The 27,605-nt window shown below is 42.0% G+C and overlaps 1 protein-coding gene across 2 annotated transcripts; it reads left to right on the top strand.

Moving 5' to 3' along the window:
• The first annotated feature begins 43 nt into the window (after nucleotides 1-43).
• Nucleotides 44-27,551, top strand: TMEM41B (transmembrane protein 41B). Of its 2 annotated transcripts, none has more exons than XM_071427953.1 (7): nucleotides 44-318; nucleotides 18,518-18,635; nucleotides 19,617-19,745; nucleotides 21,329-21,422; nucleotides 22,254-22,358; nucleotides 24,137-24,275; nucleotides 24,733-27,551. In XM_071427953.1, exons 2-7 carry the CDS (start codon nucleotides 18,598-18,600, stop codon nucleotides 24,900-24,902), a joined length of 675 nt encoding a protein of 224 aa, XP_071284054.1. In that variant the 5' UTR covers nucleotides 44-318; nucleotides 18,518-18,597; the 3' UTR covers nucleotides 24,903-27,551. The 2 variants fall into 2 exon arrangements, with proteins under 2 accessions (XP_071284054.1, XP_071284053.1); XM_071427952.1 differs by lacking the exon at nucleotides 44-318 and adding an exon at nucleotides 16,391-16,691.
• Nucleotides 27,552-27,605: the final 54 nt, after the last annotated feature.

The raw sequence follows: 27,605 nt of genomic DNA, 5'->3' as shown, positions 1-27,605 counted from the left end.
TTCCGCCGCATGGCCAGCCCTACCCCGCCGCGGGGCGCCCCGGGAAATGCAGTCCGGCGGCCGCACCGGTGCCGAGGCATGGCTGGGCACCGGGACCGAGGATACGCGGGACAGGCGGTCTCGGCTCGCACCAGCCCCCTCAGGAGCCGCGGCCCGGCTCGAACCGCTCCGTCACAGGAGCCGCGGTCCCGCACCGGCCGCTCCGAACCGAACCGCGCGAACTCCTTGTTGTAAGGGATCCGTTGTTTTAGCGAAAATCCCTCCCGCATCCGCGTCCCGTTCTCGGAGAGGCTCGTGTGGCTCAGCGAGGAAGGAGGGGTGCGTGGGGACATGGGTTTGCTTTGTCATGGGCATGGAGTGCTGCCGTGCTGGCTTTAGGGTGGTGGGGGAAAAGAGGAGAACAAAAATCCTGAAGATGTGTCAAAAATCAATATAAACGGAGCTGCCGCTCGTGAAAGGTCTAGGAAATGTGTCTTGTGAGGAGCGGCTGAGGGAGCTGGCGGTGTTTAGCCTGGAGAAATGGAGCCTCAGGCGGGGCCTGACTCCCTGCCCAGCCAGGGCAGGCCCGTCTGTGCTGCTCTGCCGGCAGAGGATCCCAAGAAACATGAGACAGGGGAAATTCAGATTAGATGCTAGAAAAAAATTTCACCGACAGGGTGGGCAGTCAATGGAATAGTTTCTTGCCCAGGTTCAAAAGGCATCTGAAAGTGGTGCTGGGTGATGTGGGTTACTGGGTTAGGGGTTACAGGGGCAGTGCTGGGCTGGTGGTTGGACAGGCTGATCCTGAAGGTCTCTTCCAACCATGACAATTCCATGATTCAGTGATTCTGGAGGCCTTGGCTCAGTCACAGAGTCATGACTGAACTGCTTAACTTGGTCCTCTGTAAGTCACTTCTGTAAGTCACTTCATCCTACAAGCATTTGAGCACTGAAGTAATTTCACTTCCATGAGTAGTCACGATGAAATGAGCAATGCTATATTTAAGTTAGTGAGTTGTAGAACTTAATTGGCACTATACAGTCATTCACTGTCATGCCTTCATTCGGGGGATGGCATGCAGCGATGTACTTGAAATTTTGGGAGTTATTTTTATGAGAGGAATTTATTGAACAGTGTGATAAAATCATCAAGAAAAAATTTTCACAAACACCTCATCCTGAAATGACTCTGAAATGTAGGCACATATCAAAGAGAAAAGCAGAAATGCAAATGCAGAAAATAAGAAAATTTAAAAGTGATACAATTTAGAAAGTGCACTATCTCTTTACAGTTAAGTTAGACCATTTCAGGAAATCCAGGCTTATCTAGACTGTCTTTCAAGTCTACAGACTTGCTTTAGTATATAATTTTCCCAATTTGGTGATTTTTCTATGATCATCACTGGACTAAAACCTGGGTTTCTCAGTTTCTCATGCTGCTGTTTGTTGTTTGGGTTTTTTTTAACATAATGCTAAAAATTATTATTTACACTATGTAGCTTTTTCTTATTACAAGTGTGAAAATGAGCAACTAATTTATTAAACTAAACTGTGAAGCAGCAATGAATGTCTGCTTTTCTGTGTAAGCACAGGAGACATATGGGCCCAGATGACCCAAGCAGCAATGTGGAATAATTTTGGGACATGATGTCATATGCTGTTCTTTTATGAGTTGCTCAGATCTGCAGTCATACTCCAATTCTAGATGTTGCACAAAATGTTAAAAAAAAAAAAAAGTGAAATACTGTAGGTCCAATACCATTACAAAATGCTGCAACAAAGTCTTTTCCCTGCTTCCCTGTCACAGCACAGATAACAAGATCAAAACTCTTTGTAGAAAGGAGCAAAGCAATCATGCCCGCAGCCAGGGTGCTAAGCTGATCCAACAACTTATGAAACAGAATGTGTCTTCTCTAAAAATAAAAGTAAGTGCTTCAAAGGGCAGAGGGCTCGTGAGGTGCTGGTTGTGCATAATGCTCTGTGTCAGAGGTACAGATGTGAAATGCTGCAAAGACAAGAATGGGGTGGGAGCCATCATCAGCAAAGCTGCTGTGCCTCTGGAAGCTGTGCCAGAGCTGTTCCTGTTCGGATACAAAAGTGAGGAGGACAAAAAAAAGTTGTGCAAAAGAATGTGGAAGCAATTGCCCACCCTGAGTACTCTGAAAAAGAAAACCTCGTGTGTCTAGGAATGTTGGCATTGTCCAGGACATTTGTACTTGCACTTTGCTTGCCCAGAAGTAATAACAACAGCTAACTTCACAGCAGGATTAATTGCATAAATGACTCACAGAAAAAAATAAATGCAGGATTCAGTCAAGATGGACATTTCACGTCCACAGGAAGCCAAATTTAGGGGGAAACATCTCTGAGGTTAAAATAGGATTTCTCACACATCTGAACAATTTATCGGTGGGTCACATTTGCTGTGGGTAGTGTAGTTAGAGAGAGATGAAATAGTAAAGCTGAACAAAAACTGACACACCAGCAGTTTGAGTGGAGCAGCCTAAGAGGTGGCAAATGACCTCAAATTCCAAGGGACTGGTGAGCTGTGGCATCCTTAACAGTGAAGTTTTGGTTAAATAAATTTACCCACTTCCATCAGATATTTTCTTTGAGCAATATTAGCAGGACAAAAGAGACCTTAAGCCCACCCATCACAGCACAGCAATTGGTGAGAACTTTGGCCAAACCTGTTTAGCAAACAAAGGAGATGTGAATCAATATCTTGCAAGATTCAACAAGATGAGTTGATAGAAAAATTTAATTTTGAAGTCAAATTTCAAATCACAAGAGTTAACATTGGAAAGAAGTGTGTCCTTTAGCCAGATAAGCCACATCAAATTCTTGGTCTCAGAAGAGAACAAAAAGAAGTGTACGTGCTGCAGCAGGGATTAGCTGCCCAGAGCTATTCTCTGTTGTGTAGGAATGCTCACAGGCTACCTCAGGCTGCTCTGGGAGAGCAGAGCCTCTCAAATTATCTCAGAAAGAGCAACGTGGTATTGCACAGGCCTCAAATATTGGATGCAAATCGGTCTCAATTACTCCTGAAGATAAACATGCTCTCCCAGCCTGTCTGTCTTGGGGTTTGCAGTCATGTGTACTTTCCCTGGAAAGCTGGAGCAAAAACAAAGACAATGTTTGTCAGCTTTAATAAAGTAATGTGCTCCTTGGAGCTGGCTGTGGAGCACTGCTTGGCCTGTGTGCCTTTCTGGGGTACCATTCTCTCTACTGTCACTGAAAAGCCAGAAATCAGATATAAAGACAGCACAGCTACCAAAGATCACCACATTTGGGTGCATTTACCAGATGTTGCTAAAGAATCGTGCATACATTTTTTATGCCATCTACATATTCCAAAAAAAGAAAAAACCAAACCAAAACCCAAAGACAGTAACTGATAAATGCTGCTATCAGCTGTTCTGTGCTGGAACAGATTTGACAGCAGCCAAATTAACTCCAGCTATGCAGAGCATATTCCTGCATCAACAGCATTCCAAATGTCAACCTAGGATTTAGAAAAAAAAAAATACTTGCACATGAAGATAATTAACCAGTCCTACAGATCCAAAGGGAGTTTGGACAGGAATGAGTGGATGAATCACCAACACGGAAAGTTATTGTGAAACTGCTTTTGATAAATCAAAGATGGCAACAGGAAGAAAAAGGTATGCACAGAAATATTGTGCTGATGTGCAAAGTATGGAAAGAACTATTTCTATTAATCTTTTTTTAAAAGCTGAAATGGGATTAAAATATGAAACTACAAAATGAAACATGCTAGTCAACATATTTTGGTGTAAAATTATCAAACAAATGTGATTGTTTGAGAAGTTCTCTGGTTTGGCTGGAGTATGAAATAAATACCTTTTTTTGCTTTAAAATATGATAGTAGGCTATGATCCTGAGCACACACTGAAGGGATTGAGAACTGGCTAAATTGCAATTCTCAGTTAAAAGTGAAGAGTGATTATTTCAAGGGCCAATTTTCTACTGATACCACTAGCAGACTCTATTTGATACTTTAGGCAGTTTTGAAATAAATACAAAAATCACTGCAGACCATTGTGAGAATGATGTAAGATTAGCAAAGCAATCCTGTGTGAATGGGACAGAAGTGTAACTTGAAAAAGAAACAGAAATGCACTTTAACACAGCCAAATGTGAAGTTACACATAAAAAAAACCAAAAAATGAAAGATTGGAAGGATCAGGGATACAATGAGCATGCAGGTTGGCATGAGCTTCCAGCAGGATGTTGTGGCAAAACCACAGTTTTTGAGTTGAAAACAGCTGTCTGAAGAGGGGGAGTGGGAAGTGGTTTGTCCCTCCCTCTGGTGGGGAGAGATGGATGTTCATTGCCAGAGAAAAACACCAGCATTTATGGTTTTTAAGCATTTACAAATTGGAATGCATGAAATACCCCCAAAAGTTGTTTGAGATGAAGAGTCTATTCTCCTCATCTGTCTGAGACCTATTTGAAATGTCCAGTTAGGTTTAAAACAAAAGGTGTGAGGGGTCTTGGTTGCAGTTTGTCACTACAATTGTGCTGAGGTGAAACAGAGATTTAGCAGGCAGAGGAAGGGAGGTTCCTTGCAGAGTCCCTGATCTGGGGCTGGCTCCAGCCAAAGGAGCAGGATGCCATTGCATGCCCAGCTCATGGTTTCACAGCTCCCTTTAATCTCCTTTAGTCAGCTGGGAGTTGGCTTTACCCTTAAGGAGAACTTTGCTGAAATTTCTTCAGCATTTTTTTTTTCATGAGGAAGGCACTACTCTCCTTGCTTCACCCCACCAAAAACCCCAGGAGCCATCCCCACCCCCCAGCCAGATGGCAAGGCTGGAGCAGATGCTAAACCCTGTATCCTAACAGGTTTCCCAGGGGACAGATGCTGGAAACAAGATTCAGCCATTAGCTGGTGGAAGTGTCTGCAAGTGGAACAGCAGGAGTAGCAAGGCTGAGATGGAGCAGCAAAGAAACGGTTGCTGTAATTCAGCCAGGGTTATTAAGGTCCTGAGGAAATGTCAAAGAGATAGAGCTTTCTTAGAGCTTTAGATCAATAGTTTATAAAAAAAAATAAAAACACCCCAACAAACTACCAAAACCAGGAAATACAAAAATCTCTGATGTGTGATTCTTCTGAGATCAGAAAAACTGGACATCTTGTTAAACATCTCTCAAAGATGCAGGAGTCCCTCATCAATTCTTATTTTTATCAGTTAACTCTGGACAGCAAGTTGAGGAAAAAGAGAAAGATCAGGAAGACAGTAGTGGGTACTGAACATCTCTTTAGTGAATAAAGTTGTAAGAGGAACAAATGTCTAACAGGTGAAACGAGAGAGTCACTGAAGAAAATTCCCAGTGGCACTAATTGGTACTTTCTTTTCTCCAAGTGAGCCTGGGTGCAGTTCTGGAAGATGTTTTAGTGAAAACACAAGCTGTGCTTCAGTCAAACCAACAAGCTTAGGGCTTTAATAAAAAACATGTGCATAAACCTTGAACAGGATGCTGGACTAGATAATGTGATGATGAAGTGCACAGTATTTTGGGTTTTGCTGTTTGCTGTCAGGTTGGATCTGTCTGCTCCGAAGGCTGGGTTTGCACTGTGTGGAAGTGCAGCTAATCCAGCCCACAGCCTGCTTCAGGCCCTGTGTGACAGACAGAGGAGCAGGAGTGTCTGTAACCTACGGCAGCTCCTCCTCCTCCTCCTCCCTCTTGCTCTGTTTTTCACCCTGTGTGTTTATATTTCACAGCCCTGAGGGAAAATGCCACTTAGAGAGCTGCAGGATGGTGGATTTGTGACACCCTGGAGAGATAAGCAGCAGACAGCAACTGGTATCTGTGGCATTAAGATGACACTCACACTTCATGCTTTTTTTCACACTTTTGATACAGTTGCACAGGCACAGAAGTTACAAAGGCATCAGTGGAATTGGTTATACTGTTTTGAAATGAAAACTCAATGAAAACTCTGTGCTGAGGATCACAGGATTACAGTGTGACCTCAGAATAATGCTTGTTATCATGGTGTTCTCCAAGAATATCTCTTTAAATGCATGATGGGACTTGGTTTATTTTGTTTTTGCAAGGAAACAAGTATGTCCTTTCTTTACTGTTCCTTAAATAGGACTGCAAACTTATTTATTTTTGTATGATTGCTCAAATGGACAGCTGTGAATCCAATGTAACGTTGACTTTATATTTGAGGAAGAAAATGGAAAGAAAATTTAAGTATAAGGGGTGTATATCTATGAATTAGGGTTCAAGCAGATGTTGATTTTTAAAACACAAGCTTTCTAATGCAGTTTTTACAGCCAAGATGCAACAATAAACTGGAATTGTTCAGAAAGAATTGTGAAAATAATCAAGCTGTGGAACAGGCAAAAATTTCCAGAACTTCTGAAGAGTAAAAAAGAATATTTAAGCTATAACTTTAATTGTATAATTAAATGTGTGTGCGAGGCTTATGCAAGCTATATGTAATTTATCAAGCTATAATATTTCATTCAATTTAATAAGACAGAGAGTACAGTTTAGAATAATTTTAGTCTTTATAATCCTATCCTCTTTCCATTTAGATTGATTCAATAATGAGTACAGTAGAACAGGATTTTATTCTATTAAAAATTCACTCAGAATAAATTCCCAGCACCTAGGGAGAGCTTTTCATATGCAAGGAGCTACAAACACACATTAAGAATTTCAGTAATCTAGCAGCACAGTGCTCAGCATGTGACTTCATCCAGTGACACAACTGCAGGCAGTGCCTCCAGGACACACCTGTGTTTGGGAAGTGTGCCAGCCTGGCTCCTCAGGAGCCTGTGAGGCATTTCAGGTCACTTAAAATGATTGACTTCTGGTGATGGCCACTGCCTTAACTGTACACTTGGGATTTATTATAAAAATGAAAGCACATTTTGGTTGTGCTGGCATGGTACATTATTCCTTTTTCTGACTTTTTCATCTTTTCCCATCTGTCTTTCCCTCTGTCCTTTCTAAACTTGAGGAGACAAAGCAAAGTACTCAGAGTAAAGTTTCTGGATTTCTGCATAGCACAGGGGGAACAGGGAGATAGAAAAGGAGTAATTTATGCAGGGAAGGTGTAAAAGCACTTTGGTGGCTCTGCAGAATATACAGCTGATGTGATCATAGCTGTGTTAGCAGCAGAGGTGAAGAACTGGAGCTGCAGAGCCAAGTGTGTTTCTTGGGTCTGGCTGCAAAGGGAGCAGACTGACTGAGGCAGGGTGAATTCTCTGTCTGCTCAAGAGGAAGCTCAGTAAAGGCAGACATCACAGAAAGACCCAGAGGCACACAAGGAAATGCTCACAGCTCTCTGGGAGAAAAACTGAGATGAGATACAGAGTTGGTGAGCAGCAAGTAAGCCAGCAAGTTTATGTAAAAGTACTAAAATAAATATGCTTTCCTGTTTGAGTCCTGATTCATTAAGTGAATCATAGCTTTTGATACATTTTTTAAATAAATAACATTTCATAAAACTTACTTTTTCATGAAACTACTTTGCTATTAGAAATATTTCTATAAATCATAAGTCTTAGATAGCTGCTTATGTTAAATGAGTCAAAAATAACAAAATTAGGATCGACAAACAAGAGGTTAGCCGATCAGCACTTTTGTTGGGACACTCATAGTTTTTATTCTTTGCAAAGCTATACATATTGCTGTCCAAAAGGGTTTTCTATTTGGTTTTATTGTTTTAAATACCAGTGTTTTCTGATGTGACAAAAGCAGTCATAATGCTGGAACGTGCAAACGTAGGACTTATGCTGACCTTTGTGTAAACTGCTAAAGAAATACAGATATGAAAAGGAGTGGTGAAATTGCTAATACTCCAGCTGTGCAGAGGTCTGTGTTTGTGGTGACTGTGGGTGCACCACTAATTGTTTATGTAGAGCAACAGGTGGAACAGCAGGAGCAGCTGCTCACAGATCCCCACTCCTGTGCCTTCCAGGCCATGGGCAGCCAACAGCTGGATTGAAATTGCAGTACCTGCAGCAGCAAGGCAGGGCAGGAAACACGAGAAACGTATTGCCAGTGCCCATGTCTTTGTCTGAACAAGCCTCTGTGTCTTTTCCAGGTGTTTTGTGAAGTGCCAAGGTGGAAGATGCCTGCCCCTCATTTCACCTTTGGCAGGCACATGAGTGATGCATGCAGGATAACATCATGTTCTGAGGAGAGCTGGGAGCTGTGTCAGCTTCTCTGGGCGCTCCTCGTAATCTTTGACCCCTGCTTGGCAGCATCCATCCCTCTGTCCCACTCCTGGCCTTTCCTGAGCTCAAGGGATTCCTCACTTCAGAATGTGAAATGGACTTGCATTCATGTTTCTGTCGGGTTGACAAGGTAAAATCATGAATTGCTATAACTAAATCAAGGTTAGAGTTTATTAAAGCATTTGGATGCTATTGTATTGCCAGTACAACGAGTAATTCCACACAAAAATCAAAAATGCTGGTTCAGCTGCAGTAAGGGTTTCTACAGAATAGTGCCACACCAGCTTCTTGTGGTTATTATAACCCCACTTATCAGTCTTCCTGATAAGTGTCCTTTTATTTTCTCCATGTTAGTCTTGCTCATTCAGCAATGATTACATCATATTAGTTCATAATGTCTTACTGAAGCACCTGACACTTCTTTTCTGCAGTCACTGGTTTTAGCCAATTTTGTTGCAGGGAACAGGCCAAAAAGCTGATCCTGTAGTTTATCCATAGGAAAAAGGGAACTGCTATTTCGTGCAGTAGAAAACATGCAAATCTCTGTATTGATATTTGTAGATCTGGATTTCTTCATTCAGCCCAGGTATCTGACAGGAAACTTGTCTAGGACTGGGTGGATAATGTTCAAAATTGAAATGGTTTCCCTCACAGAACTGCCTTAGGTGAAAAGAGTCAATTCTTATCAGACCATCCCCATTTAATCTCTTATCCTGATTAACAACTGATTTTGTGATGTTCATTTAGTATGATAGTAAGTGCTATCAGTCATATTATAGCTTTTTCAATTAATTTGATAATTTCCCTTAGGAATACACATACAGCAAATAGTTTCGGTGAATGTTGGCAGCTTTTCTAAAATGTTTCAATTAAATCACATTTTCACCCTTCTGATATTGCTCTGAATTTTAATTCTTTTCCATTGCAGACTACTGGTTTAATGATGACATGAATCTATTTCTTAAAAACTAACTGTGGGTGTGGCTGCATACAGCAAGGGTTTGTTCCTTGTGAACTGGTTATTGCCCACTCTTTATGGCTGTTTTCTGCAAGCACTTAGACCTTGGAGGTCAGATCAGGACAACACTGAGCACTCTCACTGCAGACATTTTGTACCTCACAGAAAAAGCAGCCTCGATGAAAATACAGCGTGACATTTGTACATATTATGATTAGACCATGCATTCTTAAATTGTTAATTGTGAAATGCAGTGTTACAGGAAAAAAAACTTCTTCCCTTCTAGTTTCAAATACAATTCATGCAATTTATCTGAAGTTGCAAGAAATCCTTACAATATGGGAAATATTTAGAAGTTCTAAACTTTTTCTCTGGAAGTTTTGATTTTTTTTAAAGTAAAGCTGAATTTTCCTACTTTTCTTTTATTCTGCTTTCTTCTACAAAGTGTCTCACACTCCCATATTACCTAAACACACTTTCCCATCTTTCTTTCCCTATCAGACTCGTTCTGCATTTTTTTCCCAAATCAAGTGTCTATCATATCACTTTTTTCCCAGATATTTGCTGGTCTGCACTTCCAAAGGTCCAAATTTTTTCTTTTCTGACTCCTTTAAGATAGAAGAATTTTTCTATCAAAAACAAGGATCCTCTTCAGCAACAAGAGCAACTGTGCTTGTGAGCACAAGCAGGGAACAGCTTGGATTGGCCAACTGCTATAATTTGGGGTTCATTGGTGAAAAGGAGAGATTCAGAAGCAACACGAAAAAACAGCAGCACTTCAAACTGTCAGTGTGGGAGGAAGGTTGATTAAACCAGTGTCCCTGATGTTTCCTCATCTAGCTTATTTCTTAAAATTAGGGGACAGAGTTAGAACCTTAAATCAGGGCAAATTGAAATAAAAGGAAGCTTTCTTTAGCACAGTGCAGCCAACTGACAGTCAACAACAAAATGCAGAAAGGAAATATCAATAGACAGTTGCAATGATATTTTTAAGAACCTAGCAGCAAGAGGAGATCATTCAGGTCCTGATGAGTTCCAGCAGGAGATTCCACTTGGGCCTTTTGAGGACAGTAGAAAAAGCAGCTTAAAAACCACTTGATTGCACTCTGCAGCATTAATTTCTGTCATTGCTCCAGCAGATCAGACATGGTCAAGGCTACACACCCCAGCATGTGTTCAACACTGGGAGGTGGCCTGAAGCTGATTCCCCAGACCAACAATCTTTGGTTTAACTGAGCTGAAACTTCAATTCCACATTTGTAAGAGCAGAATCTGTAATGGCATCTAAAGAAAAATTAAAATGGGTCTTTGTTCAGATTAAAGGTGGTGTTTTTATCAGCATGGAATAACCTATATTTGGAAACTTTTGCCCTCCAGATAGATATGTCCAGCTACATTGCTGCTGTAGATCAGGAGTCCTTGAAGGAACATACTCCTCTTAGCAAGAATATTTGAATTTTCAGCTATGTTAGTATAAACTCAGCTTCAGACAGGGTATAAATCTGATCATTACGTTTAATCCCACCCTAGCATTAAATATGAATCATGACTAATGGGTGTATGTCAGGATAAGGGCCTGTGCCTTCCCTACACAGAAATTTACAACTGTGATCGTTATCACAAGCAATAAACACCAGCTTATAAATACCTCAGCTGCAGAGCAGAGCTGCGTGGCTGAAGCCTTGTGCAGCTGCCTTTGAGTCAAGCAAGGACTCTCCCTGCAGCTCCACATCCCACTCTCCTCTCCTGCTCCCTCCCTTTTGGCCTCCCCTGACCGTGCTCTGTTCTGTTGTGCTCTGTGTGGGCTCTGCTGTGCTCCACAGGTACCCCCAAGAGCTTTGAAGGAGACTCTCAGCTGGAATAAGGTGCCAGGAATATTTGATTGCTTTGCAAATATTTTTGCTTCCCTTCCTACCTATCTTAAAGAGTTGACATTGTCTGAGTTCTTCGACATATTTGCTGCTTGAACCCATTCCCAGAACTCAGATGCTGTAAATTGGTTACAAATACTAAGTTGGTTATTACTGCCAGGAGGACACCTGAGATTCCTTGTACTGTGATGAAAAGTCCCTCTTTTATTGGTATTTTTAGTAAGAGATTTGACTTTTTAGAGAAAGTGCTTTCCAAGGCTGGGAAAAAAAATAAAATTAGAAGTAAGGTCTCTGAAAGTTGGAACTACATTTAAGGAACCTGACAGAGCTTTCATGTTCCTCATTTGGGGTGGCATAAGATTATTACAGGGTATGTTTCACTCTTAATTTGCAGGAAGACAAAATAACCTTTAATTCCTGGTTTTTGCATTCAAATAGAGGATATGAGCAGACTGACCAGAAAAGTTTCTTTCCCTGTTTCATGTACTCCACTGACACATGCAATAGGGAAAAAAAAAAGAAGCTGGCTGTTAAAGAGGATTTATCAACTGTTAATTAGGAACAAGAGGTGCATCAGAATTGAGAATCTGGGTCTTATTTTTACTACTTGGAATAGAAACATCATAATTATCTGTTTTACTGTGTTCCTAAGTAATTAAGCAATAGTGAAAACAGGTGCACACTATTAAAAATCTACACTTTGTACATTTGTACATTAATCTGTGTACAGTGTATTGTCTGTACATATGTGCAGTATGTAGCCAAAATGTACATAAAATGGACAATAGGACTCAAGAAACATACTTTCTATAAAAAAATACCAGAAGAGAAACAAATCTGAATACTTATGATCCCTGAGCTCAGATTCAACTCATTTTAATGCATACAAGATCTGCTCTCACTTGCTGTTTAGTAATTTTTTCAGCTTCTGTCCTTGAGCACTGACTTTTATAAATAAAAGCTTTCATTAACTCTCCTTTGGTCTCCAAGAAACTTTTAATCCTTCATTCACACAAACAGCTACAAATAAGTGCTCATTTCTATTTATCTCACTTGTTGGTGACATTTTTTATTAATTTTGATCAATACATTTGCATTCTACCCCGAGTTGTCTCCTGTGCAGCTGGTTATTCTCAGTTACATCCCCAGACCCCTCACTGTAACTGACCAAAGTATGAGCTCAGTAAAACACACCAGCCCCCCCTCCAAGCACACAGGTTTATTTGGTTTAAATGGGAATTTAGATAGAATGACAATAAATGTTTGAGGTTTAATTTCTTGCCATATTTATACAAAATAAAAATGCCAAAACAATGCAGTTTGCTTTGTGGTGGTCAAAAATAAGACAGTAATAGGGGGGGAAAGGGTTCTGAATCTGTACTTCTCACGAAATTATACATAAGATTTTCTTGTTGATTAATGTTTCTGGTTGTTATCATTTCCAGCTAGAAGCTCTGAGGAGCAGGATCACTCTCAGTCTCTCATCCTCCTTCTCTTGCTGACAATTAGCATGACAGTCCACAAAGCATCAGCAGTGTCAGTGCCTCAGCTGTGTGACATGGGCTCTATCAGTCCACCTAGGAGTGATTTAGAAAAGAGGCAAACACAAATTTCTGTGCTGAGGGAAGACAACTCTTTCAGTCTGACAGAAATAAAGTATTTCATCCAGCCACCCCCAGAAGGAAGTGACTTCATGGAGCTGACCACTTAGCTGCTGCCCTGACAGATGTCGATCTATTTCTATTTCGTTACTTTCCACCAGGTCAGAAAAACTTTTTTCTTTTTGGTTCACAGATATTTGGAAAGAACTCATACTCTGAGTTTAAGGTGTATATTCCAAAATCCATTTCATATAAAGCTTTTGGCCCATTCAGTCTCTAGCCTCTAAGTACAGAGAGAGAGTGCTGCTCCCACTGGTAAAATCTCTGAGCAAACTCCAGCTGGAGGCTGGAGTCCTCCTCTCATTTCTCTGCTGGACAAAGCATTCTGCAGCGTGTGTTCCCTGCTAGCTGGGGATGCTCCAGAGACAGGGCAGGTTTTGAGCTGTTAAGTTATACATTATATACAGGGGATGCTTTATACACAATGAGAGTAAATCTGTTTTCAGTCCCTAGCTATGGTTCCCAGTGTGCTGTGGAGTGAAGCTGTTCCTGGCAGTCCTGATCTCAACCATGAGTCAAAAGTTTCCTTGATAGTCACTGAGTTCCAGCTACCAAAACTCTTTATCCTCTGAACACATACAGGATGTAGCCTACGGCAGTATTTTTCATTCTTTGCCTTCTTTCCAGTAAATAAATCTAAGTTAATCTTCTAAATAGAGTTCCTGAATTATTTCACTTACAGAATGAACCCCAAAGAACATTCCCCAGACATGTCCTTTTTTTCTTCCTGAGTGAGTGCAGAGGTTCTGCTGGCATTTGTTAGGTGTGGACATCTTTGTAGGGGACTATTCAAATTATCAGCAGATACTAAACACTGCTGACAATTTCAAAGTTTAGTGAAATAGACAACACATTCACACCAGCAGCACCCCCCAGCAAGGGGACCAAGAACAGTGAAGAACAGTTTAAAAGTCTGCTGCTAGTTCAGTCCAACAAATATAATTTGTGCAGTACATATCAACTGCAATGTCAGCTAGCTAATGAATCCTTAAATTTCACTCTGGCAGCAATTCAGAGAGCTGGGGCTCCCTAAAAGTGAGGGGATTAGAGTTATCTTCTCTATTTTTAATGAGACATATACTAACACTGTGAGCTTCCTGCAGAATCAGCATCCTGGGAATCATCTGCAGGCCGTGTGCTTTCTACTAAATGGAAGGGGAAACACAGAGCAAATCTATATGGTTGAAATTGCTTGTTGGGCATTTCACAGTGGTGTCTTGGACAGGGGAACTGCAGAGAGTTCAGCAAGAATCAGAAGTTGCTTGGCCTGTGTTTCAGTTCCCCTGCAGCTGGGTTACACACAGGGGCTACACAATACAGAGCAGGTTAATTAGAAATCAGACATCCCCTGGAGCAGGCTCTGCCCAGCTCCATGGCTCTGAGTGCCTACTGAACAACAACCACACCAATCTGGGATTGATACCCCACGGAATGAACAATCCACCTCACCAAAATGAGGCATGGCCCTTGCAGCATTTAGCATCTACAGTTTTAAATTGTGATATTTATTTTATTTATGTTTTTCAGTCTGCCTCTTTCCTCTTCTGTTTCAGGATGACTTGGTAAAGATTCCTCTGCATAATAATCTGGTTTCTGATTTTGCTTCCAACATTCTTCAGTTTAGTATCTATTTGATGCTTTGTCAGAAGTTAGAGAGGAAAGAAGTCCCAGAGTTTCAATAATTTTACCTGGAGTTTCGGAAGTAATAACCAAAAAGAGATGACAAACATGACGTGCATTTACAATAGGGGGAAAAGTGCCATTTTCTACAGTGTCAGCAACTCCCATCTTGCTAGTATGTACAATTTTCTAGTGAAAGGGTTTGAAAAAACAAAGGACTCCCTCATCTGGCATCAATGCCCAGAGCAGCAAGTTCACAGACCTAACTGGCTTGTCAGGGCATTGAATTCCTGATTTATCGATTGCAAATATTAAAAGAGCTAATGACATGATTTAATGAAATAACTTTAAATAATTTAATTTTAAAAGAAATAAATTCTGAGTAAATTATAGCTTCCCATGGAATTTGGTCATGATTTGAAGCTTTATGTGGAATCTGACCACAATTTATAGCTTGGATTATTTCCTGCCACTAGATTTGGCAGGGACTGTACTTGTGTAATAGCATATTAGACTATTTAGATCTTAAATGAATCATCAACTTCCTGTAACACCAGCGAGTTTTGTACACATAGCAATAAAGCCGTGCTTTGGAGAGCTCTGCTGTGTGCTGGTCTGCATCTACCTCACGGCTTTGGGAACATCTGTGATCTTGGGAAACTCGACCTGTAAATACCATTGCTGTGAAACAACTGATCTGCTGGGTCCTGTATCAGCAATTTAACAGCTCTTTAGTTATGGTGTAAAGGTGAGGAATCAGACAAACGAGGCTGAAGTTAAATCTCAGTGTCCAGCTCTCCCCGGAGAGCTTCCTTTTCACAAGACCCTGAGGAAAGGTTGGACATTTATAAGCAGACACAGCTGGAAAAGAGACGAGGGGGAGCCACGGTGGCTCCATCAGCCAACCCGAAGGTTGTGCAATGTGCTGTCCGCAGGGTTCAGTGCTCTCCCTGGAGAACTCTCCCTGTAACACTCTGTGCTGCCCGGGCGCTTGGAAGGCTCCGGGATCTGCTGCTGCCAGGAGGTCGCAGAGGAAAAGGTGCTTCGAGGTCGCATTCGGCTTGAAGGCCACGGAATCTGGGAACGCTGGGACGTGCCCCTCTGGCTCTTCTGCGGGATTTCAAGCGTTCTTACTGACAGGAACGGACGTGAGGAAAATTGCGGGGCTGATAGAGGAATTTTCCTTCTTCCCGGCAAATAGACTTTCTTTTCGAACGAGAGGAACAAACGCAACAAGGTTCCCCCTTTCCTGGAAGCCCGGCACTGCTCCAGCGCCAGAGGCACCGAGGGGCTCCCGCCTCCCGCTCCCTGAGGGGAGATGCCGCTCCCTTCGCTGGTGTAAAGTCATTACCGAGGGAAAAGGGGTTCGCAGACGGGATAAAGCAGCTTTATCCCGCTGTCTTGTGGCACAATCGACGCTGCAGTGTGTCCAGGGAAGGGAAACGAAGCTGGGGAAGGGTCAGGAGCGCAAGTCCTGTGGGGAGCGGCTGAGGGAGCTGGGAGCCTGGAAAAAGGAGTCTCAGGCGGGACCCATGGCTCTGCAAATGCCGGAAAGGAGGGTGTGGCCGGGCAGGGTCGGGTTCTTCTCCCAGGAAAGCAGCGACAGGACAAGAGAACACAGCCTATAGAACTTCTCCTCGTGTGCCAGGGCAGGTTCAGGTTGGACATCAGGAGGAATTTCTTCACAGAAGAGGTGATTGGACACTGGAATGACTGCCCACGAACGTGGTGGAGTCACTGTCCCTGCAGGTGTTCAAGGAACCACTGGACGTGGCACTAAGTGCCATGGTCTAGTCGACACGGCGGTGTTCGGTCATAGGTCGGACTCAATGATCTCAGAGGCCTTCCCCAACCAAATTCCTGGGATTTATGTGATTTCTCCGCACCCGGGAGAAATCTCCCGCCGCCTGCACCGTATTTACCACTAGCGAGCGCACCCCCGTTACCGTAAATACCCACACGGGTACGCCCAAATGCCGCGTTACCGTAATTACCGCCACTAACGCGCCACCTCATTTCAAGGACGTGGAGCCCAACACGTGCTCCCGCACACCACAGCAAAGCCGTAATGCCCCGAGAAAAGCGCATGCGCCGTGCGGCGGCGGGGGCGGGAGCGCGGCCGCGACCCGGTGGGGTGAGGAGAGGAGGAGCGGCCGGTCCCGCCTCCTCCTTCTCCTCCTCCTGTCCGCGGCTCCCGGTGCTGTCGGTCCCGCCTCCTGCTCCCCGCGGCTCCCGGTGCCGCCGAGGCCTGCCCCGGCCCTGACTCGCCGGGCCCCGGGGCGCCGCAGAGCCATGGCGCAGCGAAGGGTGGCGGAGCGCGGGCCTTGCCAGGCGGCGGCGACGGCGGAGAGCGCCAGGCACCAGCGGCAGCTTCTGGAAGGTGCCGGGGGCTCGGGGCGGCGGGAGCGGGGCTGACCTCGCCCTGGCATCGGACGGTGCCCGGTACGGGTGTCGGTGCTCGGGACGGAGCCCGGTGCGGCTGTCGGTGCCTCTCGGCGCCTCGGGCACCGGCCCCGTCCCGCGCGGGCACTGGGGCGGCCGGGCCGGGCCGGGCCTCTCACGGTGCGTGTGGGGTGAGGCGGCTCCCGCCCTTCGGCGGCCGAAACGGGGCAGCGACCCCTTTCCCTTTCCCTTTGCGTGAGGGAAGACGCGTGGTTCTATGTCTGTATGTATGTGTGTGTGTGTCTGTGTGTGTGTGTGTGTGTATGTGTGTGTGTTGGTGTTATTCCACTACCGGCACGCCTGAAGTATTAGAAAGTGGCAGAAAGCATAGTGGGCTGAGTTTTCCTTTTTTGCCCTATGAGTTGCTTATTTGTTTATTTATGTATAATTAATTTTGCTCCTTGGAGAAGGTGTTGTCAGAATAACCCCGGTTACAGCGCAGTGGAACAGGTTGCCCAGAGAGGGTGTGGAGTCTCCCTCAGTGGCGATGCTCTAGAGCCATGTGGATGCCTCTTGTTCCTGGGATGACCCTGAGCTGGGAGGTTGGACCCAGCGACCACTGTGGTCCCTTCCAGCCTGACAGCCCTGTGATTCCGTGCTTGGAATTGCTTTGTGGATGCTGCCTTTGGCCTCGGCTGACCCGGTGCACACCTGTGGGGTCGCACTGACCTTAAACCTAAAAAACCTCACAGCCGATAAAATTGCCAGCTCGCCCAGCGGGCTCCGTGGGTTTCGTCATCCAGTCGCTGCATTTCACAACAGTGAGGAGTCAGCGTGACCCACTTGAGTGCTGTGTGTTGGCATTGTAGCTGTGCCAGCGGCATCTGCGAGGGAAAACACAGCCTCGGCTCTTGGAGTGTTCCCCAGGTGACCCTGGCTGTGAAGCTGGCTGAGCCTCCAAGTGCCTGAGGAGAGAGTGGTTTAGTACATAACACACCCCAGTGTGGATGCAGAGAGTACTGTGCGTGGTGTTCATTTCAGTTCTAATTCTTTATGTATATAGTTGCATTTGTGTTAATGAATGTATTGCACTTATGTGGTCATTTTGATAAAAATCTAAAACACAGAAGAGGCCTAAAATGTCATTGTGTCACTTACTCCTATTGTGTACTCCCATTGCTTCCACTACACAAGGACTTAAAGGCTAATAAACACTTATGTATATATATCCACATGAGTGTAAAATATGTGTAATTCCCAAGACTAGCACTTTATATCATAGGCTAGCATATGTGTGTGTGTTTATGTAGATTTCCTCCTAATGAGTGTGTCTCACCTAACTGGCTGTATCTGGTAGTCTTTCATTGGGGGGGGGAACCCCCAAAATCTGTTAACGAGCAGGTTCTTAAGTTACATTGTACATCCTGGAAATTTAACTTCAAGTTGAATCTCTAGTCAATTAGACTGGCAGAAGATTTCTGGCGAAAAGGAAAACATTTGTATGGCTTACGTTGTTCAACTCTGTTTTTTCTCTTTACAAATGTATTTATTTATTGAGGCTTAAATTGCTATGGATCATAAAAGGTGACTTCTGTGGAATGTTTCCCAGCATAGAAACTTCCAAGTTGTTTGAAAGCTTTCAGGGAATGTGAGCAATGTGTGTTATTGAAAGCATTGGTTGGGAGATGTCTACAGAGAGTTTACTTTAATATTTCCTTAAAGGATAAGTTTGAAATCTGTTGTAAGTTGTGAGGGATTGCTTTTTCTTGTTTTGTTTTGCTGTTGCTGGGGTTCTTTCTAACTTTGTTTCATGTTTAATTTCAGGGAAAGCTCTTGCAGAAGGTGGATCAGCTCGGACATCACTTCTTATTTTAGTGTCCATCTTCTTATCAGCTGCTTTCCTCATGTTCCTAGTATATAAAAATTTCCCACAACTTAGTGAGTAAGTATGTTATGAAAGTTTAATTCATCAATTTATTTGATTTTCAGTATCAGACTAGAGGAGCCTGCATGGGGAATCGACATAAACTCAGAGAATTGTTCTTGATTTGAGGTTTCTGTTGCACAGTGGAAATCCTGTGCTCTGAGGTGTTACCCCCTGGTACATTATCAGTGGTAACTGACTCTTCTTAACCACCTTCAGCTGAGAGCAGAGTGTGTTTGGCTCAGGCTGAGTTCACTTGAAACTTCCTTGTGCCTTGGTGAAACTGGAGGCTGTCCCCAAAAGGGGAATTCCTTCCTTCCTAGCTAAACTTTGCCTTCTCTTTTTCTGCTTGTTGCACCCAGTGCTTGTGTTGGGATGGCAGGTGGGAGCCTGCTTGTCTGACAGCATTCCTTTTCACTTTTAGTAGTTGAATTTCTGTCTGATTAACTTGCTCAACAAGGTCAGTTGGCAATGGCCCATCCCAAAGCCTGATAGGGAAGGAGCAAAGACACTCAAGTGTGCTGCCCAGGGCTGCACCAGATTAAGGTGTGACATGAGATTTTGCCCTTAGAACTTGTGAGGTGAAGTTCTGCCACTCCTGCTGCACTTCAGCTGTTCTGACCCCAGCGCTGAGGCAGCTGCAGTTGGTTTTGGCTGAAATGTTGGCTGCTTTCACTTGCCAAGGTTGGCCTTGCGCAATTTTTATGTTTTCATCAGTACTTGATAGGGGAAAAAAAAACCCTAGAAAAGAAGCACATCATTGTACTGAATAAAAAAACCAGCTTGCAAATATCTAAAATTGGGGATTTTCTAATATAAACCACACTGTAAATATTAGGTGTTCATCTGAGAACATTATTACAACAATAATCATGGCTTGTTTGCTGAAGCTGTAATTTGGTGTTGTAGTGTATCTAATTATCTCTGTATTCAGTAAGTAATTGTACTACACTGTTTGATTATATTTCCATCATTCCTGCTTTTTTTTTTCCTCTTCAGAGAAGAAAGAGAATGTATAAAGGTTCCTAGAGATATGGATGATGCAAAGGCCTTGGGAAAAGTCTTGTCCAAATACAAGGACACATTTTACGTTCAAGTGTTAGTGGCTTATTTTGCCACATACGTTTTGTATCCTTTTGCTGGTATAAAGGGCAGTTTTGATGTAGTCATGCTGCTCTGAAAATGAAAAATACAATTTGATAAATTCTTGGTCATGGGTGAAGTTTAACATACCTACGAGTGTCTACAAAGAGACACAAATATTTTAAACTCTTGGAAATTTATAAACTTTTCTCTGTGTATTAGGCTTAGTCTTACTTTAGTGTTATGATAACTTGTAAAATAAAGTGAACTTTGAGGTAGAAATTACTGTTTGCTCTAAAAGAAAACTGAGACTACTGCTTTACTCTTCCTTGAGACATTCAAAGACACTTCCACATAAGAGTAATGTATAGAATATTTAGCAGTATTTCTGAAGGAAAGTATTTTGAGCCATCTTTCATCCCTACACTGCCCAAATTCACAAAACCAAATCTGTTTTCTTTTAGAGAGACAAATTTCTGAAGTACTTTCTGTCCAAGGAGACACAATTGTGTTGACTTCTTTTTCCTGAGTGCTGAATATATTAATTAATCATTAAGCACACTCCTAACTGGAACACTTAACTAAAGGTTAATAACTTTAAAGCTGTAGAAGAGGTTTGTGTCACAGTTTTAATGCAGGAGGCTTTTGTAACTCAGGAGAGTCAGCACTGAACGTGCCATCGAAAGAATGAGCTGAAGGATAATTACTCAAGTATTCCACAAAAAGTGTTTAATATTTCCCAAATTATAGATCTAGGAAGAAAATTAAAATGTTAGCTTACATATTAACAAGGAGTAGAATATATTGGCTCTTTATTAAGCTGCTCTGGCAGTTCTAGATGTGATGACCTTTACTGTCTCTGACTGTGGTCAGTTTCCAGGCATGGTACAGTTACCTCTGAACCTTGACATGGCTTAGCAAAAGCTGTACTGGCTGTAATGCACTCAGGAAAATTATTGGGCTTTTTAATATTTCAGTCAGTTCAAATTGAGTAAAATAGTGTACATGGCTTTTTTGCTTTATAACTTTTCTATCCAAAGTAGGCAATGCATCATAGTCTCAAGTATAGCTAGCAAGCCATAAGTCCAACAACCTGCTTGCAATATGCTGCAGAAACCTAATTTTTGCCTTTTAAAAAATTTCTGACTGAGATTAATGTATTGTAGTTAGTGACTACACCAAGGCTCTTTGTAAGGAAGGAATAGCTGCCTTCATACATTTCAGTCTTCCATGAAATTTGTGCTTATGGGCTTGGACAGGCCTGTGAGCTTTCCAGAGAGAATGTCTGAATCTGCACATCTCTAGTCAACAGGGTCAAATCAGAAGCCAGTGTTTCCTGGAAGTCACAGTAAATCCTCTGTGGCAGTTGTAGCACAGATAAAGAGAAAAATGTAGTCAGCTTTTGTTACTTTGTGACTTATTCTTTGTATGTGTAGTGATGGATCTGTATCTTGTTGCTCTGTGCTTGAGCTTCTTGTGCTACTCCACAAAAGGTTTTTTGAAATAAGAATCTTGAGAGGCCCTGCCTATTTATGCTTTTTCTAATTGTAAAATGTATCGTGACTGCTTACAAAACTAAGCATGTAGCTTTTTAGAAATGTGTTTTTCCTTAACTAAGATACACCCAGCTTGCAAACATTTGCAATTCCTGGGTCTATATTCCTCAGTATCCTGTCAGGGTTTCTTTATCCCTTTCCACTGGCCTTATTTCTTGTTTGTTTGGTAAGTATGGAAAGTAGTTTGTGAGGGCATATATTTCTATCCATTTGGAATACAACCAAGCATCTGAGCAGCTTCCTGTTGGAAATGATCAGTCTGAGACTGGCATACACTTCAGTTTCTGATAACTATTGAGTTCTTACTCAGCTCTGCTGCAGGGGTGGAATTACACACAAAATTCATTGTAGCACTGGGTGATGATCCAAAACACTGAGCTGTTCCTCCAGGTTTTCTTAATAATGAAGACATTGGAGTGTGAATCAGGCAGAGTTTCCCATACTCTAAATTTGTTTAGCATCTGTCAGAACCCAGCTGTAATTTCACTGCACAATTACTGTGGTTTTATTATCACACTGCAAAATACATCTGTTTTTTAACTGGCTTAAATATGCAAGAAGCTTAGTTTAAGATTTGAAATGTATGTTATCAACAAGCTTTAAAATATGTCATGGGCAAAAAATGCAATCATAATAAGCCTTAGTATTGAGAAGGTAGGGAGGACCCTGTTCAGTTTTCATGTTTGAATGTCTTTTATGGCATTGCGCTTATTTGCAAAGGTTTCACTGTTCAAAGTCTTAAAACTGCAGAAGCACTCAATATTAACTGATAAGTAATCAATGTTTTCTATTGTGAGTGTTGAGATTGGTCGAAATGCCTTGGAAATAAACAGTCTTGGGTCAACAACATTCTCAGGGAGTGTGTCCATAGTGCTGGAGGAGAGCCCTAATGGAGGGCTGCATGGAAACCTGCTCTAGCCAGGCAGTGTAATGAATACAGACACAAGGCTGACGTTAAGTAGAGTTTCTGCTCATTTCTTTTCTGGTTTTTTTTTAGTGCTCAGGACTTGGAGCTTCATTCTGCTACATGCTGTCATACCTAGTGGGACGTCCCGTTGTGTACAGATATTTAACAGAAAAAGCAGTAAAATGGTCGGAACAGGTAAGGTCTCTAGAGGTGCTGGAACTTACTGTACAAAATGTGCCATGGAATAGTGTGGAAAACTGGCAGGTCTTATGCTCAGGTATCCAGTTACACAGAAGGGATTCTGGAAGCATTCCTGATTTTATGGTATTTCCCATGAGAAAGTTGTTCTAACCTAGGTAATGTTTGCAACTGATCACCCCCCTGGTTTATCTAGTGTCAATAGGAAACCTCTCCAGTTTCAGGTCACTTCAAGTAATTGCTCTCTAAGCATTTGCAGTAATGAAAGCTGGGTTTGTATCTTTGTGCTGGAGGAACCTGTAGCTGTATGTCTGATTGAAAAACCTTAATTTGAACATGTTATTGTAGTTGGAGCATTTAGAAAATTTTCTTAGAGTATCTGGTAACATTAGTTTCAGCAGGTCTTGATGTGAGGTGAACCTAAAGGTTTTGCAGTACAGAAATACAGTGTGAGTTGTACTTGACCTTAAGTGTCTTTAATTGATACTATGAAACAGTTGAACAAATTTTTATTTTTTGCAAGTATGAAGAACATGTACTCTGTTCAAGACTTGTTTGAATCACATAAAAGTGCTTTAAACTTGTTCCTCATTAAATAAGATATGGATGTGTGTCTGGCACAATTGACCTTGTTAGATTTTACAGTACCACTTTGACTCTTGACCCAAGTAAATCTTAATTGCACTATAATCTTGAGGCTATTCTGAGTAGCAAATGGTTACTGTTGCCATTAGTAGAATTGAATATGTGATTTAAAATTGCATGTGCAGCTCATATCTCAGTGTTTCCAGGTTAATTGGACTGTGTCATGCTTATCATGCTTGCATATTGAGGTTAAGGCATTTTATATACAGCATTAATCAACATTTAAATATTGTCCTTCATTAAGGTTTAAAAAAACCCATGGTGCTCCTGATTTTAATGTTACAGTAAAATCTAAATTTGGCTAAAGCTGAAAAACAGGGTTGTGACTGGGATGAGCTGCCACGTGAGATTTCAGGTGGAATTGCAATCAGACCAGGTTTGTTTTCAACTGGCTGAAGCTTAAGCTTAGTGCAGGTCTGCCAGGCTAGGCCAGAATTGTGGATGCTCAGCTATCCTTGCAGCTTGGCTCGAGTTGCACTTGCTGTGTGAAAGGGCTGAGATGGGCTGGGAGGAGAAGGAGTTTGTTGTAGCATTGGTGTGAGGGGCTGGGCTAGACCTGAGCACATCATTAAGACTGTAAATGAAGCTGGGGGTGTTGTTGCTCCTGGGTAAAAGTAACCTGGGCACTGTGACCTCTGGAGAGACAGGCTTTGGAGCTGTGCTGGAGCAGCCACCTCATGCAGTGCAGAGCTGTGACCTGGCTGAGTTTGCAGGTGAGGAATGTAGCTGTGTATCAGGCTTGATCACAAGCTAGGACGGAATGGCTTGAGGAACAAACTTGATTGCTGGTTCTTGGAAAAGCTTTAGGAGTGGGATGACAGGCTGGCTGTGGTGGCTGGGCTGTGGCTCTGCCTATGACTCCTTTGCTGCTTGAGCTGGCTGAGTCAGTCAGACGCATCACCACTGCTCTGCCACACACAGCTATTTCCAGACTGATCTCAGTGTGTATAACAGGTGACTCACTGGGCTCTCTTCCCCACATCACACATTTTTAAACTGATTTTTATGTTTGCAACATGTGAATGTCTATAAAATATAGGGGTAAAAACTCTTGAAACCTCTATGGTTGTGTATTTTTAAGGCAGGGATGTTTTAACCAAAGTTTTGTTTGTTTGGTTTTGTTTTGGCAGGTTGAACGACATAGAGAACATCTCATTAACTACATAATATTTTTGAGAATAACACCTTTCCTCCCCAACTGGTTTATCAATATCACATCTCCTGTAATCAACGTGCCATTGAAAGTGTTTTTCATTGGCACTTTCCTAGGTAAGAATTGTGGCTAGGGAGCCACAGTTTGGGGTGGCCAGTAGAAGAGCCATACACTATAGCTATTTTAATTTTTAATTTTAATGTGCTTTTTGGCACATTTTTGCACATACTTTTTAATCTGATTAGGAAACAATCCAGTATTTTTCCTTTATGAACTTTATTAAAAAGTTCATTATTTTTCCTTTATGAAAAGTCAGTTTGTAAAGAGAGAACTTGAAATCTGGAGAGTCTGAAGAGCAGAGATTATTTGCTTAGTCTGCTGTATTTGAGTCTGCATTAAAAATACTAAGAATGGCTTAAAACCGTTTTTTTGGATAAAGGTTTTTTATCTTTGAATTCTGCATTTACTGCACTCTTTAAAAAGTACAAGACAACAAAATCTCAACATCCTGGTGTTAAAATTGGGATGAGTAATAACCTAACAAGCTGTTTTTTCATCCTTTCCTTGCTCCAGGTGTAGCACCACCATCTTTTGTAGCCATTAAGGCAGGAACAACGCTGTACCAGCTTACAACAGCAGGGGAAGCTGTTTCCTGGAACTCTGTTTTTGTCCTCATGATTCTAGCCATCCTCTCCATCCTACCAGCTCTGTTCCAGAAGAAGCTGAAACAGAAGTTTGAATAAGGATCAAACTGGACCAGAATTTCCCATATTTCATCTCAGGATCAGCACTTCTGATATTTGTATATTTGCTTTTCTATTGGATCTTAAGCAATTATAGGGGAGGCTTGTGATTGATAAGAATGTCTTTAAATGAACACATGGCCTTAGACTGAAGGAAATGTGTTCAGAAATGTACTGCATATAGTTTTGTAACCAAACACCAGTGTTTTTCTTTGGGATGGTGTGTGTGTGTGGCCCTCAGGATGAGCTAAGTGAGAACATAGGTGTAACATTTTGCTCTAGTTACATGCAGAGCAAAAACTGTGATGTAGACATAAACTACAGGTGATGCTCTCTAACACTTGCAGGAAAACCCCCTGAACAATTCAGTCCAACTTTGTCACATTCTCTGTAGGCTTGCATGTCATCTGCTCTGAGAGCATTTCTCACTAACAATATTTCCCTTCTTTTTTGCCTTGGGGAGTTTCCAAATAATGTAACGGTGCTCACTCAGAAACAAGGGTTCTTTGCAGTACTTTAACTACAATGTTATTCTCATCCTGGTTGTTTACTTCTATTTATTAGTGCTGTATGGAATTAAATACTTGAACCTACATCTGCTTTACTTACTGGATTAACAAAGGCAAAGTGTCACTTCATTCCCTCTTGTCCCTGTAAAGTTTTATTCTGGGAGCAGATATAGAAAGGGAGGGAGCAGCTTAGAATTCTTATCTTGGCTAGCTGATGATTTTTAAGTTCTAATTTTCATTTTTTAATATTGATTGTTTTGCCAATATTTCACTTGCATAGATTTATCCTGCCAACTTAAGGAGGTGATGGTATGATTATATAAAACTTGCAGTTTTCAAGTGATTTAAAAACGCTTAAGCAGTGTAATGTTACCATTTCTCAAGCAATATGTAAAGAGTATAAAATTTCTCATTGCAGCTTGATTAGCTAAAAGAAATGTCAGGTACACAAACTGGTGCAGTTCCTATCAAACAGCTGATCCCAAATAATGTTCAGAGCACCATGGAACAGCAGGCTCTTGTGTCAGTGTATATAAAATGGGGGTCCATTGTCTGCCAAGGCAGTGACCAGCCATGCCTCACCTTCAGTAGCAGTGTGTGTGTGCTCTCAGTAAGGTACAAGGTACCTTCCCCTGTGCTTCCAGCTGTGCTTGTTTGTTGTGTTGTCAGTGGAGCCCCATCAAACAAGGCTTGGGCAGTGAGGAGTTGGGCAGCACATGGGTGTTTTACCCAACTGAAACCTGTGCTGCTCCCGTGGTTTGAGCTGATTCCCCAGCAGTGTCTTGCTGGAAAGGGATTCAACACATCAGCATGTGCTCCAGTTCCAGGCTTTGTTTGTCTGTGTCCTCTGTTAACTCATGATCATATCATAGATCTTTGAGATGTAAGAGAACAGTTCATGAATGTGATAATGTAAAAGGTACTGACTGGTACCTTTAAAGGCTTTATTCATTTTTGTAACATAATGTTAATTGACTGCTTCGTCTCATCACAGTGTTACTTGTAAATATATAGTAAATATTATTGATACACCATTTGTCTTTTATTTAAATCCAGGCTGCACAGTAAATGCTATTTTTTACATAACTATATAAAGGAATTTATATCAGTTCTGTTTGCAAGTTTATTGTAAGATCATTCAGCTCCAGCAATTCTTTTGTTATTTAGAAATTACTCTAAAAGTGTACTTTGGCATTTAAAACTGATCAATGCTTACTTTTATTGCTGCCATTCTAATCTCCAGAGCTCCTCTACCCAGGGGATTTATTCCATAGTAAACCTGGATGTGAATTGAGCCATGTGAGCAAGTGTCCCCTGGATTACTGAGTGTGAAGCTGCAGTGGATTTACAGCCTCCTTTTCTGCAGAGGTAACATCTCATGCAGATGAACTCTCAGAATAAATTACCTACCACTTATTTTACAGTGGCTTTTCTCAAAATCTGTCTCAATTCCTGGTCAGTTACAGAAGCTGCTGTAACATCCCTTCCATGCCAATGTTTTGGTGGAACCTTGTTGCTAAAGAAGGAGCTGAACTCTCTTTTAATCTAACATGACTTGTGCTATCACTTGACATTTTCACTGGGTTCTGTGTCACTATGGAGATGGGATCAGGCTTTGTTACTGAAGACTCTGTTACTGTTGTATTTCAGCCACAAGACTGGCCTCCCATCACAATAACTAAAAGCCTTAAGACCTTCAAAAGGTTCAAAATAGGGTTCTTTACTTTTTCAAAACCGTAACATTTTTTAACCCATCCCTCCTGTGTTTATCTTCAGCTGCCAGCAGCCTGAGGTGCTTCCCTACCCCATGAGGACTTGTGAGCATTGTGCAGAGTAAGGCAGGCCTTGTGGAAAGCAAAAAAAGCACTGTGCTGTGGGTACTGTACTAGCCTACTCTTTCCTTTAGGGAATCCAGCAAGTGATCCAAGAGATAGCCATAACATTTGGACAGAAAAACAGTGGCTGCCATGAAACAAACCAGGACATCAGAAAGATGTAGCTTTGTTTTTTAATTGCAAGGGATTTTTCAGCTGTTAGGTGACCTGGTTATCTTTTGGAAGCTTTTTTGTGATACCTGCATGACATCATTACTAAGTGTCTCTTGCCATTTGATAATAAAGCTGTTATATAAAATCTGAAATGCTGTATTTTTTGATTATAATGAAGCATTCTGAACTTCCCACTAAGCTGAATT

This window comes from Agelaius tricolor, unplaced genomic scaffold, assembly GCF_023055355.1.
Source record: "Agelaius tricolor isolate 1412-34295 unplaced genomic scaffold, bAgeTri1.0.p SCAF_5, whole genome shotgun sequence".
Lineage (NCBI taxonomy): Eukaryota > Metazoa > Chordata > Aves > Passeriformes > Icteridae > Agelaius > Agelaius tricolor.
This window is presented reverse-complemented; position numbering and strand designations above follow the sequence as displayed.

Excerpts from the sequence above, each read along its gene's own strand:
- TMEM41B (XM_071427952.1), top strand. The coding sequence starts at position 16,604 with ATGGCGCAGCGAAGGGTGGCGGAGCGCGGGCCTTGCCAGGCGGCGGCG. Across the intron at positions 16,692-18,517 it reads CCAGCGGCAGCTTCTGGAAG|GGAAAGCTCTTGCAGAAGGT; the intron begins GTGCCGGGGGCT and ends GTTTAATTTCAG. Across the intron at positions 21,423-22,253 it reads CCTTATTTCTTGTTTGTTTG|TGCTCAGGACTTGGAGCTTC; the intron begins GTAAGTATGGAA and ends GTTTTTTTTTAG.